This window comes from Salvelinus namaycush, chromosome 23 (genome assembly GCF_016432855.1).
Source record: "Salvelinus namaycush isolate Seneca chromosome 23, SaNama_1.0, whole genome shotgun sequence".
NCBI classification, from domain to species: domain Eukaryota; kingdom Metazoa; phylum Chordata; class Actinopteri; order Salmoniformes; family Salmonidae; genus Salvelinus; species Salvelinus namaycush.
The window spans coordinates 35,870,814-35,889,485 of record NC_052329.1 but is presented as its reverse complement, the minus strand read 5'-3'; the positions used below and the strand labels follow the sequence as shown (position 1 = coordinate 35,889,485).

Below are 18,672 nucleotides of genomic sequence, written 5' to 3'. Positions count from 1 at the left end.
TTCCGACTTCAACTGTATGTTCTGGTCTTGTGTAGATATAACAGATAATACAGTCCCAAACTGTTGTCATATCTAAGTGTGTTGGAATTCAAATGCCACGACCTCCCCATTTATGTCTGCTGGGAAACAGGAGTATGGGCCTTCCAACATTAGTCCCCTGGTTTAATGAACTGGCCAATTACATACCTTTAGTAATATCAAATAAGGATTCAGGAATGTGTTGTGGCGTGAGGTCCACTATTACTGAAGCATGACACTTGATATTAATGAAAAAGCAAGAGTGAATTTTGTTGAGTAATTTTGTTATTACATTGGTTAAAATTATTACATTCATAAGTTACCCACTTCAATGTGATAATCAATGCATCATGTAATAATTACATTATGCACAAAAACTTTAGCTATCTACATTATCAGCATTTATTAAATTATAAATGTAAAAGCTATTACATTATTGGCTGTTATTACATTGTCAGTTGCTACATTGTTCAAGATGGACAAACTTCATACATGCTAAAGTACATACTTTCACAATGACAGAAAATCCTAATATTTAACTCTAGACAACTAGACAACTACATATCAGAACACAGATACTTGTTTTTTTCCCCCAATCCTTTTATTCCCTAAATTTGTTATCCTTCAGATGATATACTTAATGTATTTGAAACACACAATCATGTTACTCAACAGGCAAAAACAAAGCCATGGGGGGGTCCTGGGAATGTGCTCCATCATATGACTCAAGACAAAGTCTCAAGCAATGGCTTTTCACTTAATTACTGGGGAGGGGCAACAAAGTCTTTCAAAGATGGCCACTATAATGAGTTTGTTTAATTTTGAAACATCCGATATTTCTGTATGACCTTCCTTGATCAACCCTGACCTAAAACCACAAAAAGGTACATGAAAATACATCCACAAGAAAATATCGGTATATGATAAACCTATATATATATATATATTTTGGTCTGAAACAACATCAAAAAGTGACAAATAATACTCATCAGTCCCAACCAGAAGTGTTCTCTACAGGTTATGGAACAACAACCTTCTCCCACCTTGACGAACAACCCTTGCCAAGTGTTAACTGGGTGCACTAGGGCATCTGTAGAGTTCTGTTTCTTTTTGGTTCAGTTGAGCTGTCGTAGCAGGAAGGTCTGACCTGAGCCGTGAGTTGCCTCACAGCAGTAACGATAGTCTTTGGTGCCTATGTATGGTCAGGTTGTCAACTCATCCCCTGTGTTGCTGTAAAACAGTGACTGTTTAGCTGTTTGACCTGACTGATGTAAAGGAGAACGGTCCAGAGTGAAGTGAGTCCTTATCGGTTGATGGTGTTATAGGAGGTCTGGGAGGCTGGATCCAGGGGCTTGGCCGAGGCCTCTGCCTCATGCTGGTCCTCAGGGCCGGCCTCGATAATGGGCTCCTTATCCTCCTCTGTATCCTCGTCACAGTGGGGGAGCTGGAAGAAAGAAGTCAGGCCATGCAGGTCGGCCATCCGGTGGAAGGCACGCAGGACCAGGTACATCATCATCAGCCCTAGAAACAGGTACACTGCAGAGGACAGAGAGTACAACATTAATTCAACAGCTCCTTGAGCTGTGGGAAGAAGCATTATACATGGACATAAGTCACTTGTCTCACAAAGCACAAACTCACCACACTGGTGTGCTCGTGGTGCATTCCTGATGGACAAGGCGGCCAACTATTCAACAGGCTTCCTCACGATACAGTTATGCTTTTATGCCATATCAGGGTTCATTTGTTTCAGTGCAGGTCAATAAGCAGAGTAGACTTACACCTCCCTTGTGACTTAAATTCTGTCATGCCATGTTGTGGGGTATATATATGTACTTTTTACCCGTTTCTCTCCCCAATTTCGAGATATCCAAATTGGTAGTTACTGTCTTGTCCCATCGCTGCAACTCCCATACGGACTTGGGAGAGGCGAAGGTCGAGAGCAATGCGTCCTCTAAAACACAACCCTGCCAAGCCGCACTGCTTCTTGACACAGTGCTCGCTTAACCAGGAAACCAGCCGCACCAATGTGTCGGAGGAAACACCGTACAACTGGTGACCGAAGTCAGAGTGCATGCGCCTGGCCCGCCACAAGGAGTCGTTAGAGAGGGATGGGACAAGGACAACCCGGTCAGCCAAACCCTCCCCTAACCTGGACGACGCTGGGCCAATTGTGCGCCGCCTCATGGGTCTCCCGGTCGTGGCCGGCTGCGACACAGCCTGGGATCGAGCCCGGGTCTGTAGTGATGCCTCTAGCACTGGGATGCGGTGCCTTAGACCGCTGCACCACTCGGGAGGCTTTGTAGGGTATTGACAGGAAAAGTGTATTCCAATATGGGCAAAACAACCTATTTCCTAGTAGTTGCTAACCCTCCTAGGAAACGAGAACAACCAATCAGGAGGATCTGGCCTACATAGTTTGGGTTTTGGTTGATCATGTCAGATGACATAGATTTGAACCTTTGCTTTCATTTTGGGTGTAATTCTCATCAATCATCTGAGGATGGTGCTGGACCATATGACGTTAAAAAAAAATCTAAAGTGGAAAGTGTGATGAACAAGCTTTAAATAAAAGTTAAAATCCAGGTCATGTGACATGATCAACCAAAACACAGTGCCCTAAAACAAGGCAACAAGTTGCGTATTGAAGCACAACGCGCGTGCAGACCCCGAGACAACGCCACAGAGCCAGCCACCACAATGGCAGTATAACAAACACCACTAGGCTCTAAACAGTGAGGTTATTTTGAGAGAGAATAAAAGGGTAATTCAATTATTCCTTAAAAACTAAGAGCATGACTCTGATAAAATATCATGTGACAATATGAAATCCCTATCAGTACAAGTGTGGTAGATGGTGGTGTGGTATCGTTAACTCCCTACTGCAACATGTCCTTAAGATGAGAGCAATCACACCACACATTGCACTCTTCCCAAAACAAGAAGCCCAATTCAAACTCACACATGCAGTATACCAACCAAATCACAGACATTGTGAGATACATGGAGGGGGCAGTGGCGCGACACCGTTTAGTTTCCTCCTGAAAACCACAAGAGGGCCTCCTCAGACTTCTACAAATATACTTAAAACGAAAAACCGTATTGCATATATGCAGTATCAGAATTACATGTCTATGGTCAACACAGGGATAAGGAATGCATACATTTTCTTTCATCAGCTGAGCCAGGTTAAATCGGGAAAGTCACGCCAAGTCATCATTCTGAACTAATATCTCCTGACATTTGGCCCATAAGAAGTCTAGACATTGACCACAATGTAGAGGTGTCCTGTCCTCTCTCATCTTCAAATTAGGAATATTTCAAATATATCTTACAATTATAAGCACATTTAAAAATCTAAAACAAAACAGCATTTAGTAGTTCTTAAAAGAGCACCCATAAGGTGACATCTCACATCCGAGATGTGAACGTTTCTGCGGTCTCATTGAGACAAAGGACCATATTCCACCAGAGGGCCTAGCTACAGTGGGGCAAAAAAGTATTTAGTCAGCCACCAATTGTGCAAGTTCTCCCACTTAAAAAGATGAGAGAGGCCTGTAATTTTCATCATAGGTACACTTCAACTATGACAGACAAAATGAGAAAAAAAAATCCAGAAAATCACATTGTAGGATTTTTAATGAATTTATTTGCAAATTATGGTGGAAAATAAGTATTTGGTCAATAACAAAAGTTTCTCAATACTTTGTTATATACCCTTTGTTGGCAATGACAGAGGTCAAATGTTTTCTGTAAGTCTTCACAAGGTTTTCACACACTGTTGCTGGTATTTTGGCCCATTCCTCCATGCAGATCTCCTCTAGAGCAGTGATGTTTTGGGGCTGTTGCTGGGCAACACGGACTTTCAACTCCCTCCAAAGATTTTCTATGGGGTTGAGATCTGGAGACTGGCTAGGCCACTCCAGGACCTTGAAATGCTTCTTACGAAGCCACTCCTTCGTTGCCCGGGCGGTGTGTTTGGGATCATTGTCATGCTGAAAGACCCAGCCACGTTTAATCTTCAATGCCCTTGCTGATGGAAGGAGGTTTTCACTCAAAATCTCACGATACATGGCCCCATTCATTCTGTCCTTTACACGGATCAGTCGTCCTGGTCCCTTTGCAGAAAAACAGCCCCAAAGCATGATGTTTCCACCCCCATGCTTCACAGTAGGTATGGTGTTCTTTGGATGCAACTCAGCATTCTTTGTCCTCCAAACACGACGAGTTGAGTTTTTACCAAAAAGTTCTATTTTGGTTTCATCTGACCATATGACATTCTCCCAATCTTCTTCTGGATCATCCAAATGCTCTCTAGCAAACTTCAGACGGGCCTGGACATGTACTGGCTTAAGCAGGGGGACACGTCTGGCACTGCAGGATTTGAGTCTCTGGCGGCGTAGTGTGTTACTGATGGTAGGCTTTGTTACTTTGGTCCCAGCTCTCTGCAGGTCATTCACTAGGTCCCCCCGTGGGGTTCTGGGATTTTTGCTCACCGTTCTTGTGATCATTTTGACCCCACGGGGTGAGATCTTGCGTGGAGCCCCAGATCGAGGGAGATTATCAGTGGTCTTGTATGTCTTCCATTTCCTAATAATTGCTCCCACAGTTGATTTCTTCAAACCAAGCTGCTTACCTATTGCAGATTCAGTCTTCCCAGCCTGGTGCAGGTCTACAATTTTGTTTCTGGTGTCCTTTGACAGCTCTTTGGTCTTGGCCATAATGGAGTTTGGAGTGTGACTGTTTGAGGTTGTGGACAGGTGTCTTTTATACTGATAACAAGTTCAAACAGGTGCCATTAATACAGGTAACGAGTGGAGGACAGAGGAGCCTCTTAAAGAAGAAGTTACAGGTCTGTGAGAGCCAGAAATCTTGCTTGTTTGTAGGTGACCAAATACTTATTTTCCACCATAATTTGCAAATAAATTCATTAAAAATCCTACAATGTGATTTTCTGTTGTTTTTTTTCTCAGTTTGTCTGTCATAGTTGAAGTGTACCTATGATGAAAATTACAGGCCTCTCTCATCTTTTTAAGTGGGAGAACTTGCACAATTGGTGGCTGACTAAATACTTTTTTGCCCCACTGTATCTCAGTGCTGGAGAGGTGGTGGTGGGCCGAGCGTCTCCCACTTCACTCAAGTGTCTGCACATGGTCAAAACTGTCAAGTCCACTTATTCCTATGTGCTTAAAACATTGATGCAAACTCCACCCAATCATTCCGTCACTGTTCACACTATTATTTCCTGGTTTTCTAGTCATAGGAAAGAGACTTCAGGGAAAACAATTCTAACACGACATCATGAACACCAATATTTAAGTTGAATGAGTAATGAGTATCACAGAATTGATATGACATCAGTCTGAGCAGTGTCAGTGTGCCACGCCCTGTTATCAAACACAGACTAGTTCATGACTCACCCATCACAGAGATCTTATAGAGCGACCTGAACTTCTGTCCGGGCTTCTCGCCGGGCACGTAGTCGCCCAGGCCGATGGTACACAGCGTGATGAAGCAGAAGTATATGGCATCCAGGAAGGACCAGGTGTCCTCGATGTGGCTGAAAACCACGGCGGGTACCACGAAGAAGCCCAGCACCACCAGCAGCAGCAGGATGGCAAAGTGGACGGCAGTGGCGGCGAGTGGGTCCAGGCCGAGCCTCTGGCGGCACATGCTGATGGGCCCGTAGGTCACCGGGTGCATGAGCCTCTGGACGCAGGCAGTGAGCACCAGCATGGTGAAGGGCACTCCCAGCAGGGCGTAGAAGATGGAGAAGGCTTTGCCCGTGTCCGACAGGGGCGTAGTGTGCCCATATCCTGGGGAGGGTGGAGAGAAAGTATGAGAGAGAGAGAAAAAAAGAGCAAGAGCAAGTGTATAGAAGTTATTAGGATCCCATACAAGCAAACACAGCACAATAGCATTTGACTAATAAGCTAAGCTTCCTCCCTTTTCCAACCCCAAAAAAGAGACATTCTAGAAAGTCCTCTCACTCAACAAAAACGAGCTGATCGTGGACTACAGGAGACAGCAGGAGAGTGAGCACGCCCCCATCCAGACCGGGCTGCCGTGGAGAGGGTCCTCGGCATGCACATCACTAACAACCTGAAGAAGTTTGACAAACTGACTTGTTGGAAAGGTGGCATCCTATGACGGTGCCACTTTAAAAGTCACTGAGCTCTTCAGTAAGGCCATTCTACTGCCAATGTTTGTCTATGGAAATTGCATGGCTGTGTTCTTGGTTTTATACACCCGTCAGCAAAGGGAGTGGCTGAAATATCTGAATCCACTAATTTGAAGGGGTGTCCACATACATTAAAAAAAACGCAACATGTAAAAGTGTTGGTCCCATGTTTCATGACCTGAAATAAAAGATGCCGGAAATTTCACACAAACAAAAAGCTTATTTCTCTAAAATGTTGTGCACAAATTTGTTTACATCCCTGTTAGTGAGCATTTCTCCTTTGCCAAGACAATCTATCCACCTGACAGGTATGGCATATCAAGAAGCTGAATAAACAGCATGATCATTACACAGGTGCACATTGTGCCAAAGGCCATTCTTAAAATGTGCAGTTTTGTCACAACACAATGCCAAAGATGTCTCAAGCACCATCCTCAAATAAACTTTTATTTGATTTGTAATAAAAATAGAAAAACTACTTCAGGTTAGAACTGCCCTGTCCTTTCAGGTCAAACTGTGTTCATTTCATGAGATACTCAAGTTATGTTAGTCTCCTGGAGAGTAAGAGGGGAACTCATATTTAGCCTAATATAGCCTGCAGACCACTACACACAAAGGAACTCACATGTGACAATAAATCAAAATAAGGTTGATGAAAGGGAGCGTCGCTTGCTTTTCAATACTACATATTGCTGAACAAAACTTTACACAACAACCCTATCCTTCCACAGATGGCCCTGTATGAACAGGGAAAAGTGCATTTTAAAATAGCATTTGCTGCATTTTAATTAGATTTGACCTAACTAAAAACGAGCGCAAAAACAGCTCAATTGATGGAAAGAAAAAAGTTAACCAGCCCTGGGATAAAGGAATGCCTAGGTAATACAATACCATAGCCAAATAATGTCCAGAGACAAAGCAAACACGGTCACAATACAAATCAAAGTTGGTTGGTCACGTACACAGTTTAGCAGATGTTATAGCGGTTGCAGGGAAATGTTACTAGCTCCTCACAATCAAGAAATGTCGGAACAAACCCAATTAACAAACCAAATAACACTAATTCTAATGCAATCTATACGGATCTAGACCAGATTCATTCAAAGTGTGTATAGCAGTAGTTATATAGGATGAGCCATGACTAGAATACAGTATATACACATATGAAGTTGGTAAAACAGTATGTAAACATTACTAAAGTGACCAGTGTTCAATGATTCTGTACATAGGGCAGCAGTCTCTAAGGAACACGGTAGAGTACCGGGTGGTAGCCGGCTAGTGACAGTGTCTGAGGTTCAGGGCAGGGTACTGGGCAGAGGCCGGCTTGTGGTGACTGTAACAGTCTGATGGCCTGAAGATAGACTGATAACCAGCTCCTCTCAGTCCCAGCATTGATGCACCTGTACTGTCTCTGCCTTATAGATGGTAGCGGGCCATGGCTAGGGTTCTTGATGATAGTCTCGGCCTTCCTGATACACCAGGTGCTGTAGATGTCTTTTTTTTGTAAACTTTTTTTTTAGGGGTGGATCAGCTTAATATTGCGGAAAGAATGTTGCTTCCAATGTAATTGTCTGCATCATTTCCAATCCCCCATATTTTTGGGGTAAATATACACTGCTCAAAAAAATAAAGGGAACACTTAAACAACACAATGTAACTCCAAGTCAATCACACTTCTGTGAAATCAAACTGTCCACTTAGGAAGCAACACTGATTGACAATAAATTTCACATGCTGTTGTGCAAATGGAATAGACAAAAGGTGGAAATTATAGGCAATTAGCAAGACACCCCCAAAAAAGGAGTGATTCTGCAGGTGGTGATCACAGACCACTTCTCAGTTCCTATGCTTCCTGGCTGATGTTTTGGTCACTTTTGAATGCTGGCGGTGCTCTCACTCTAGTGGTAGCATGAGACGGAGTCTACAACCCACAAGTGGCTCAGGTAGTGCAGTTCATCCAGGATGGCACATCAATGCGAGCTGTGGCAAAAAGGTTTGCTGTGTCTGTCAGCGTAGTGTCCAGAGCATGGAGGCGCTACCAGGAGACAGGCCAGTACATCAGGAGACGTGGAGGAGGCCGTAGGAGGGCAACAACCCAGCAGCAGGACCGCTACCTCCGCCTTTGTGCAAGGAGGTGCACTGCCAGCGCCCTGCAAAATGACCTCCAGCAGGCCACAAATGTGCATGTGTCTGCTCAAACGGTCAGAAACAGACTCCATGAGGGTGGTATGAGGGCCCGACGTCCACAGGTGGGGGTTGTGCTTACAGCCCAACACCGTGCAGGACGTTTGGCATTTGCCAGAGAACACCAAGATTGGCAAATTGTGCCATCCTGGATGAACTGCACTACCTGAGCCACTTGTGGGTTGTAGACTCCGTCTCATGCTACCACTAGAGTGAGAGCACCGCCAGCATTCAAAAGTGACCAAAACATCAGCCAGGAAGCATAGGAACTGAGAAGTGGTCTGTGATCACCACCTGCAGAATCACTCCTTTTTTGGGGGTGTCTTGCTAATTGCCTATAATTTCCACCTTTTGTCTATTCCATTTGCACAACAGCATGTGAAATTTATTGTCAATCAGTGTTGCTTCCTAAATGGACAGTTTGATTTCACAGAAGTGTGATTGACTTGGAGTTACATTGTGTTGTTTAAGTGTTCCCTTTATTTTTTTGAGCAGTGTATATATCCATACACGCATGCAGACATATACACATATATACATACCTATATAGACATACATACTTTTTTAAAAGAATATACCTTTATTATTATTCCCCGCAAACCCTACCGCCGATCCCCCAATTGGAGTAAACTAAACACTTCTGCTTTTACCTTCAATTTATACATTTTATACACATTTTACAGACACAGTCTACTTTACAATAGTTCTCTTGTTTGTTCTTAGTCCTTCCTCTATTTCTGATGTCCATCCAGTTTGATTTCTATTTGTAACTATGCTATTTCACAAAAGTTCCGAACCTATATCCATTTTACAGATCCCGTATGCTTTACATTGTTTATCTTGTTATTAGTCCCACCCTTCAGCTCCATTCAACCCCTCCCATCTATCTCTCAACATCATCCATTTCGGATTTCTATTTGCCATAGATTTTTCAACTGTGCTGTTTCACAAAATAATTGAACCTTCCTATTCTCATAGCTTCTACAGATTGTAAATTAAAAATAAACTTTTGCTAAAATAATTATTATATTATTGATTGATTGACTATGGCTTTTCAAATCACCCAGTATTGCTATCTGTAGCGTTAGTTCTAGACAAATGTTGCAATTCTTCAGCCATTCCTGGACCTGTGACCAAAAACGAGCTACATATGGACAATACCAAAATAAATGATCTAATGACTCTGCCTCCTCACAGCAGAATCTGCAGAGCTGGGAAGATTGTATCCCCCATATATATAACATTCTATTAGTTGCAAGAATTTTGTATAGTAATTTAAATTGAAAAATTTGAAGTTTTGAATCCGGCGTTGTTTTGCGTATCAATTCATAAACCATGTGGCATGGAATGGGTACATCAAAAAATCTCTTCCCAACTATTTTGCAATTTATATGGCACAGCTGTCAGTTTTTTGGTCCTTAAATGAAATTGGTATGTGTTTTTATTTATCACACTTTTCTTTAACCATTTATGGTCTTTAATATAGGGCAGACATACAAGTTCCTTACTTTTTTCCCCTTCTACTTGCCTCTTCCATTTCTGTGGTAATGCTGCAATTACTTGGTTGTAATTTTGGGTAGAGCAGACATTTCCATATGTCTGTGTTAGCTGCATGTGTGACGTAACTCCACCAGTCCTATTTATGATATCATTCACAAAAATGATACTTAAAAAAAAAAATATTCGATAAATATAGCTTTTTTATCAATTAGTATATTTGAATTTAACCACAATATTTGTTGTACTATTTATTCCGTCCTTTCAGGTGGATTAAACTGAAATTGCAACCAACTTTCTAAGGCTTGTTTAAAAAAATAAAGATATTTTGGAGATTATTTCCTTTTCAAACAACCGAAAGTGAGCAGGTGTAATCTGAATAAAGGGAAAAAGGGCCTTCCTGATTATAGGATGAGACATTCGTACCAATTGACTAGAGAACCAGTTTGGATTTAAGTATAACTTTTGTATGACTGATGCCTTTAGTGAGAGGTCTAATGCTTTCATATTTAATCATTTCTGCCCACCGAATTCATATTCGTTATATAAATAGGCCCTTTTCATTTTATCTGGCTTGCCGTTCCAAATAAAAGTGAAAAAATTTTGTTCATATAATTTAAAAAGCAGGTCACTAGGTGTAGGCAAAATCATAAGCAAATAGGTAAACTGTGATATAACTAAAGAGTTAATCAGGGTGATTTTTCCACAAATAGACAGGTATTTTGCTTTCCATGGTAGCAAGATCTTATCTATTTTTGCTAACTTTCTATAAACATTTATTGGAGTGAGATCATTTCTTTCTTTTGGGATTTGTATACCGAGTATGTCCACATCTCCATCAGACCATTTAATTGGTAAACTACATGGTAATGTAAAATGTGCATTTTTTTGTGATCCGATACGTAATATGGTACATTTATCATAATTTGGTTTTAATCCAGAGAGGATAGCAAATGTATCTAGATCCTCTAAGAGGCAGTGGAGAGACTCTAATTGTGGTTTTAAAAGAAAACATGAATCATCAGCGTACAATGACACCTTAGTTTTTAAGCCACGGATTTCTAATCCCTTAATATTATTGTTTGATCTAATCTTAGCAGCTAACATGTCGATGGCAATAATAAATAGATATGCCGATAGTGGACAACCTTGTTTTACTCCTCTAGATAGTTTAAAACTTTCTGAGATGTAGCCATTATTTACTATTTTACACCTAGGGTTACTATACATAACCTTAACCCATTTTATAAGAGATTCCCCAAAATTGAAATGTTCTAGGCATTTATATATAAACTCCAGTCGTACTTCAGTCGTACTATCAAAAGCCTTTTCAAAATCAGCTATGAAAACCAGGCCTGGTGTCCCCGATATTTCATAGTGTTCTATTGTTTCCAGTACTTGTCTTATATTATCTCCAATGTATCGTCCATGTAAAAAACCTGTCTGATTAGGATGAATAATATCTGACAATACTTTTTTAATTCTATGTGCTAGGATTTTTGCATCACAACCCTGAAGTGTAAGAGGTCTCCAATTTTTTAAATGGACTGGATCTTTATATATACCACTTGGGTCCTGTTTCAGTAATAATGATATCAGACCTTCTTGTTGCGTGTCTGATAATCTACCATTTATATAGGAGTCGTTAAAACAAGCTAATAAATGGTCCCTTGAGTATATCAAAAAAAGTTTTGTATACTTCCACTGGTATGCCATCCAGCCCTGGAGTTTTCCCATCCTTAAAGGCCCCAATTGCATCAAGCAGATCCTCCTCTGTAATTTGGCCTTCACATGAGTCTTTCTGTACAGATGTTAATTTTACATTATTATTATTAGGAAAAAAATCCATACAATTAGTGGAGATGGAGGAGCCTGAAATGAAAACATATTCTTAAAGTACTTTACTTCCTCTTTCAAAATATAATTTGGTGAATCATGCGTGACTCCATCATTTGTAACAAGTTTTAATTAAAAAAAAAAAATGGTAGCATTTCTATATTGAAGATTGAAAAAGAATTTGGTGCATTTTTCCCCATATTCCATCCAGTTCGCTTTATTTTTATAATATATTACACTGGATCTTTCTTGAATAAGTTCCTCCATTTCTTTTTGTTTTTCCTCTAACTTATTCTGTGCCTCTATAGTACCGTTTTTATTGCTATCTAACTGTACTGTTAGTCCTTCAATTTCCTTTGTTAATATGGACTCTTTTGATCTCAATTGCTTTTGTTTTATAGATGAGTACTGAATTGCATTGCCTCTAAAAGGCACATTTAAAAGTGTCCCATACAATAAGGGGATCTGCTGTACCTATGTTATGTCTGAAAAAGTCAGTTATAAATTCTTCTGTCCTAGTTCTAAACAATTTACATTCTAGTAGGCTTTGATTAAATTTCCAATATCCTCGCCCACGTGGAAATTCTGTAAGAGTAATATATATGCCAATTATGTGATGATCCGACCGCATTCTGTCCCCTATCAACACTTTTTTAACTTTTGGTGCCAGAGAGAATGGTATAAGAAAGTAATCAAGACGACTAGCTTGATTAAGCCTCCGCCATGTATATTTCACTAGGTCAGGGTATTTAAGTCTCCATATATCCACTAATTCCAATATATCCATGACATCCATGATTTCCTTAAATGCCTGAGGGTGATAGTTTGTAGTGTGATTTCCTTTCCGGTCCATAGAGGTATTTAAGACCGTATTAAAATCTCCCACCATAATAATAGAGTCTACTGTTGCTTGTAGAGTTGATAAATTCTTATATATATTTTCAAAGAAGCTTGGATCATCATTATTCGGACCGTATAGGTTAATAAGCCATATCTGTTTATTGTCCAATAACATATTTAAAATAATCCATCTACCTTGAGGATCTGTTTGGACAATTTGCACATTTTGATCAAAATTATTGTTAATTAAAACCATCACCCCTTTTGAATTTCTTTGCCCATGGGAGAAGTATATTTCGCCCCCCCAGTTCTTTTTCCACAAAACTTCATCTAAAACTGTTGAATGGGTTTCCTGTAAACAATAGATATTATATTCCTTCTCTTTTAGCCAGGTAAATACTGATTGTCTTTTCTTATTATCTGCTAGGCCATTACAATTGTAACTGGCTATACTCATTTCACCACCTATCATAATGAGACACAACTTTCAATTATTTTTATCAAAATATATGTTTGTAAACGTACCATTAAAAAGTAACATGATGATTGAGTGTCTATATAGCTGTACCATGATATTTGCATTTCTACTAAGTAAACCTCCAATTGGTCCCTACTATTCCACCCGCTAAAAGCCCTCCTCATCCCGAGTTGGGTTGTCATCCCAATGTCCGGCAGACCACCCTCGACCCCCTGTATCCCATAACCGACTGGGATCCATCCTTTGAAAAGAGCACACAGTGCCATTTACCGAATTGAAGTAGATTAACTGCCAAATGCATTTCCATCGCGATTTGTATTATATATAGCTGTGGATCATCCTCCATTGTCCCTAACATCTTTTACTCCTTCGCAACAGTTGTGGGATACACACATACACACTCAACCCATACCCCCACACAACCATAAGCTCACTTACTCAATTGCACCAGCCCAGAGCCCAACTCAAGATAGGTCTTGCTTTACAAATGCACTTGCAGCTGCATGAGAAGGCCTGCAAGACCGTGCAAAATAGGCAAAAATTGAGATTTTATTTACCATTGTCACATCCTAGATCGAGGTCAAATGTACACCTTTTCCCTGAAACACCCACAATACGGTCACCCGTATTGACCATATTCCCAAGCATCTCCATGCAGTCCGACTTTGATTTTGTGCCACTAGGGTCACAATAATATACCCCCTCTCTGAATGTCCGAGTGTGACCCCCTCCCCATGGGTTACTGCAGCTAGTGTTGCCAGCACGGCCACTGCCTGGGTGGGGGCACCCCACCGGAATCCCCACCGGCTAGGTACAAGGTCATCAAGGTTCTCATTAGCAGCTTTGAGAATGTCCTTGTGTAGTATGCTCTCCCTTTAGGGTAGATGTCTTAGAGGGCAGGCAGTGTGCCCCCGATGATGCATTGGGCTGACCGCACCACCCTCTGGAGAGTCCTGCGGTTGCGGGCGGTGCAATTGCAGTACCAGGTGGTGATACAGCCTGACAGGATGCTCTCAATGGTTCATCTGTAGAAGTCCATGAGGGTCTTAGGGGCCAAGACACATTGAATCATCCTCCAGAGATTGAAGAGGCACTGTTGCGCCGTCTGTGTGAAGGGACTATCAGGTAGTCAGTGATGTGCACGTCGATGAAGCTTTTGCGCCTCTCCACTGTGGCCCCGTCGATGTGGATGGGGGTGTGCCCTCTCTGCGGTCTCCTGTTGTTCACGATCAGCTCCTTCAATTTGTTTATGTTGAGGGAGAGATTATTTCCCTGGCACCATTCCACCAAGGCACTCATCTCCTCCCTGTAGGCCAACAACGTTGTGTCGTCAGCAAACTTGATGATTGAGTTGGAGACATGAGTGGCCACTCCTTCATGGGTCAACAGGAATTAAAGGAGGGGGCTGAGCACACACACCTTTTGCCCCCCCCCCCCCCCCCCCCCCCATGTTGAGGATCTGCGTGGCAGAGGATCTGCGTGGCAGAGGTGTTACCTACCACTATGGTGTTGAAGGCTGAGCTGTAGTCGATCAACAGCATTCTCACATAGGTATTCCTCTTGTCCAGGTGGGATAAGGCAGTGTGCAATGCAATGGAGATTGTGTCGTCCGTAGATCTGTTGCTGTGCTGTTTGTTTCTACTTGACTACCTGCCAAACTTTTCACTTTTAATAACCATTTAATCCAACTTTGTATTTAACAAGTTTACCAACATCTTAGTTTTGTCCTCACTCAACTATTTTTTTTTTCATTTAACTTTTTCACCCCAGATGCTTTATCTGGACATGGATCTGCTGGACAAAAAAGTTAACATTACGCAGGCTCCTCGTGGAGTGCAATGTAAGGCAGGTGGTTAGAGCGTTGAACTAGAAACCGGAAGGTTGCAAAAACGAATCCCCGAGCTGACAAGGTAAAAATCTGTCGTTCTGCCCCTGAACATGGCAGTTAACCCACCGTTCCTAGGCCGTCATTGAAAATAAGAATGTGTTCTTAACTGACGTCCCTAGTTAAATAAAGGTGTAAAAAAATAACAAAAAAATACAATCGGTGTCCAAAAATACCGATTTCCGATTGTTATGAAAACTTGAAATCGGCCCTAATTAAAAGATCGGCCATTCCGATTAATCGGTCGACCTCTAGTGCATATGTACAGTGTGTCAGACTGATGGATAATCAGACAGGAGAGAGTACACAAAAAGACATTCATGAATATGTTCATAGATGGGTCAGATTATAACCATAAAGGCTATACAGGGTACACACACTTCAAGACCCATAGTGAGATGACTTTCCATAGATGGTAAGAAGTCAAAGTATGTGGCACAAGTTTATAAATTCAACACATCAACCACTGTTTATTTATTTAGGATGTAGAAAATAAAATATTAAAAGATGACACTATGTGCAATTTAGCTAAACAGGTTTAGAATAATTCCTCATCTATTTTGACGGGCAAACAAAGTTAGCTGCTTGTCTTTGTAGGGAGGGAGGGAGATGATCATGTGACAGCGTTGTGAGCGAAGGACAATGTTGCCTCCAACTCTCGTTTCTTGCCTGACAGGCAAACTACAGATGTTAGCTGCTTCGTTACAAAGCTAGGACAGTTTCGAAAATTAATTGCTTTGGTAGAAATAGGACAACAACAGGAAACGTGTTAGCTGGCTATGTAAACAAATATCATTGCAACTCAATATCATATGAGAGCTCCACTGCACGGGCATCTACCCAAACACTACAGATAAACGGTCAAATAATAGGAATGCAAGGCAATGTATAGCCTATAAATATCTGTACCTTCCCCCCAAGTGAGGATGGCCTTCACTTCAGCAGTGATGAATTCATGAACTTCGAGGACAACGTCATGATCATTAGAAAACAAAATGACGGACTCCTCTTAGTGTATGCATATTTCTCCAAAATTTAGTTGCACCGAGTCTGCACAGAACTGCCAGGACCTCGGATCAATGGAGACACTAGTTCAAAAAAAAAAAAAAAAGATCCTGTATCTCGACACGGTAACCAAATACAGTCATGGCCTAGAAACATTCCAGCTGTCTACTGGACCCTATTCCAACTAAACTACTGAAAGAGCTACTTCCTGTGCTTGGCACTCCTATGTTGAACATAATAAACGTCTCCCTATCATCCGGCTGTATACCAAGCTCACTAAAAGTGGCAGTAATAAAGCCTCTCCCGAAAAAAACCAAACCTTGACACGGAAGTTAAATCTCCCATTCCTCTCAAAAACTTTATTAGGAACACCATTCCACAGGTATGTTGGCCCATGTTGACTCCAATGCTTCCCAGTTGTGTCAAGTTGGCTGGATGTCCTTTGGGTGGTGGACCATTCTTGATACACACAGGAAACTTGTGTGGAAAAACCCAGCAGCATTGCAGTTCTTCACACAAACCGGTGCGCCTGGCACCTACTACCATACCCCGTTCAAAGGCACTTAAATCTGAACTCATCGTGAGGCCGTAGATGCTCACCCACATCCATATCCCCCACACATTGCTCGCAAAACATCTTAGTGACTCCCCCCTTGACAGAGATTTTTTTACATTTTAGAGTTAATTTCATGCAATTCTACTCATTTCGGCATGGGGTGGAGCGTCAAATGAGCTGTTTTACAGTTAATTTCCTGCAATTCTACACTAGTCATAGTGTGGAGAGAAATTATGTCTGAGTGAGACTAACTTACAAAATCAATGGGGGCCCCACGGCCAGTAATTCAACCATGATAACATCTTTTAGATAGCTAAATTAGTTTAGCTGCTAGCTATCTAAAAGATGTTAGCTGACCTGGGCTAATTGATTCACTATATCAGTGACTGAGTCAAACTGCTGATGCACAACCACATTTGGAAATTGTACCTTGTTTAGTGTAGTCAGTCAACTATTCTAACTTGCGACAGTAAGTTGAGACCCTGAATGAGTCAGTGGAAATTGATCTGAGGGTCTTCAAAAGGAGGGCCGCCAGTTGCCCATCCCTGCTCTAATAACTAACCTCTACGGCAGGGGTGGGCAACTCCAGTCCGAGGGCCTGCTTGGTGTCACACTTTTTATCCATCCCTAGCAAACACAGCTGATTAATCAAATTGCATTCTGAACTGAAGATCATGATTAGGTGATTATTGGAGTCAGGTGTGTTAGCTCGGGCAAAACTTTGACACCAATCAGGCCCTCGAGGACTGGAATTGCCCACCCCTTCTCTACGGGATCGGTGTCCCCTCGAGACAGTTGAACTAACGTAGGCTGATGTGATTAGCATGAGGTTGTAAGTAACAAAAAAAATTCACAGGACAGAGACTGATGTGGGCAGAAAGCTTAAATTCGTGTTAATCTAACTGCACGGTCCAATTTACAGTAGCTATTACAGTGAAAGAATACCATGCTATTTTTTGAGGAGTGCACACAATTATGAAATTGAAAATGTATTAATAAACCAATTAGGCAAATTTGGGCAGTCTTGATACAACATTCTGAACAGATATGCAATGATTCATTGGATCAGTCTAAAACTGTGCACATACAGTGCTGCCATCTAGTGGCCAAACCCTAAATTGTGCCTGGGCTGGGATAATACATTATGGCCTCTTGCATTTCAAAGATGGTAAAAAGAGTAAAACGCATGTTTTTTTCTTTGTATTATCTTTTACCATATCTAATGTGTTATTCTGCTAGATTCATTTCACATTTCCACAAACTTCAACGTGTTTCCTTTAAAATGGTATCACGAATATGCATATCCTTGCTTCAGGTCCTGAGCTACAGGCAGTTAGATTTGGGTATGTCATTTCAGGCGAAAATTTTAAAAAAAGGGTCCAATCCTTATTAACGCACTGATACTGGGGCAAGGCTACCTGAAAATCACAAGGGCCCATTGATGCGTGGCATGTTTTGGTCACGGAATACAAAAAAATGCCCAGTTGGAACTGCAATTGTAATCTGTAAACAATAAGTGTTTCCTTGAGTATCTTGCAATATTAGCACTTAAATGGTTTAGAATTGTCTATATGGATTTGTCTTATATGGACCAACCGAAACAAAACTGAAACGATGTAGGCTTAACAAAGACAAGTATAGGCTATTTACTTACCGACTGTCGTTACTAAAGTGTTGGCAAAGAACAAAGAGGAAGCCATGTCCCAATTTGAACTCGCAGAAGAATTCGGAAGGATAGATATTCCATACTTATTGGCTTGTAAAACTTTCTCCAAAAAGTTTTCAAGTGATGTTGCATTGACGCAACTTTGGTTGAGAAACTCTTCTTTCAGGACTTGTATGTCACTTTTCAGTTTGTTCTCCACCGGCCGTTCGATGGTGGAGAAAACGAGCGCTCCAAGCAACAGATAAGCAACATAGAATAGTATAAAACCTGTAAGCAGTATCCAAGATTTGTACCCCGAAGACATTTCCCCCGTTTTCCGCTTGCAATGTCATCCGCCAAACTGTTACTTTGTAGCCTACTTCCGTGGCCCCGTCGTCTCCTCAAGTTTTAAGTTAAGGCTGTCCTCCACCCCACTGGTACAAGTTTGACAGGGGTGTGTTCAAACGCCTAGAACTCTGCAGATAAACATTTTGAGAATACACTGCTCCCTGCTGTTCCTAATGATAACCGCATGTTCTTGGTCTTT

The 18,672-nt window shown here is 41.4% G+C and overlaps 1 protein-coding gene across 1 annotated transcript; it reads right to left on the bottom strand.

Annotated features, from left to right (window-relative positions):
- Positions 1 to 267: 267 nt before the first annotated feature.
- Positions 268 to 18,572, bottom strand: LOC120018386 (potassium channel subfamily K member 6-like). Its single transcript, XM_038961558.1, has 3 exons — positions 18,135 to 18,572; positions 5,439 to 5,834; positions 268 to 1,554 (listed from the first exon to the last, which is right to left on the bottom strand). Exons 1-3 carry the CDS (start codon positions 18,448 to 18,450, stop codon positions 1,322 to 1,324), a joined length of 945 nt encoding a protein of 314 aa, XP_038817486.1. The 5' UTR covers positions 18,451 to 18,572; the 3' UTR covers positions 268 to 1,321.
- Positions 18,573 to 18,672: the final 100 nt, after the last annotated feature.

Bases quoted from the DNA above. Each gene is read 5' to 3' on its own strand.
- LOC120018386 (XM_038961558.1), bottom strand. From the start codon at position 18,450: ATGTCTTCGGGGTACAAATCTTGGATACTGCTTACAGGTTTTATACTA. The intron at 5,835-18,134 runs GTAAGTAAATAG...CACCCTCCCCAG, and splicing joins CACTTTAGTAACGACAGTCG to GATATGGGCACACTACGCCC. The intron at 1,555-5,438 runs GTGAGTCATGAA...TGTCCTCTGCAG, and splicing joins CTATAAGATCTCTGTGATGG to TGTACCTGTTTCTAGGGCTG.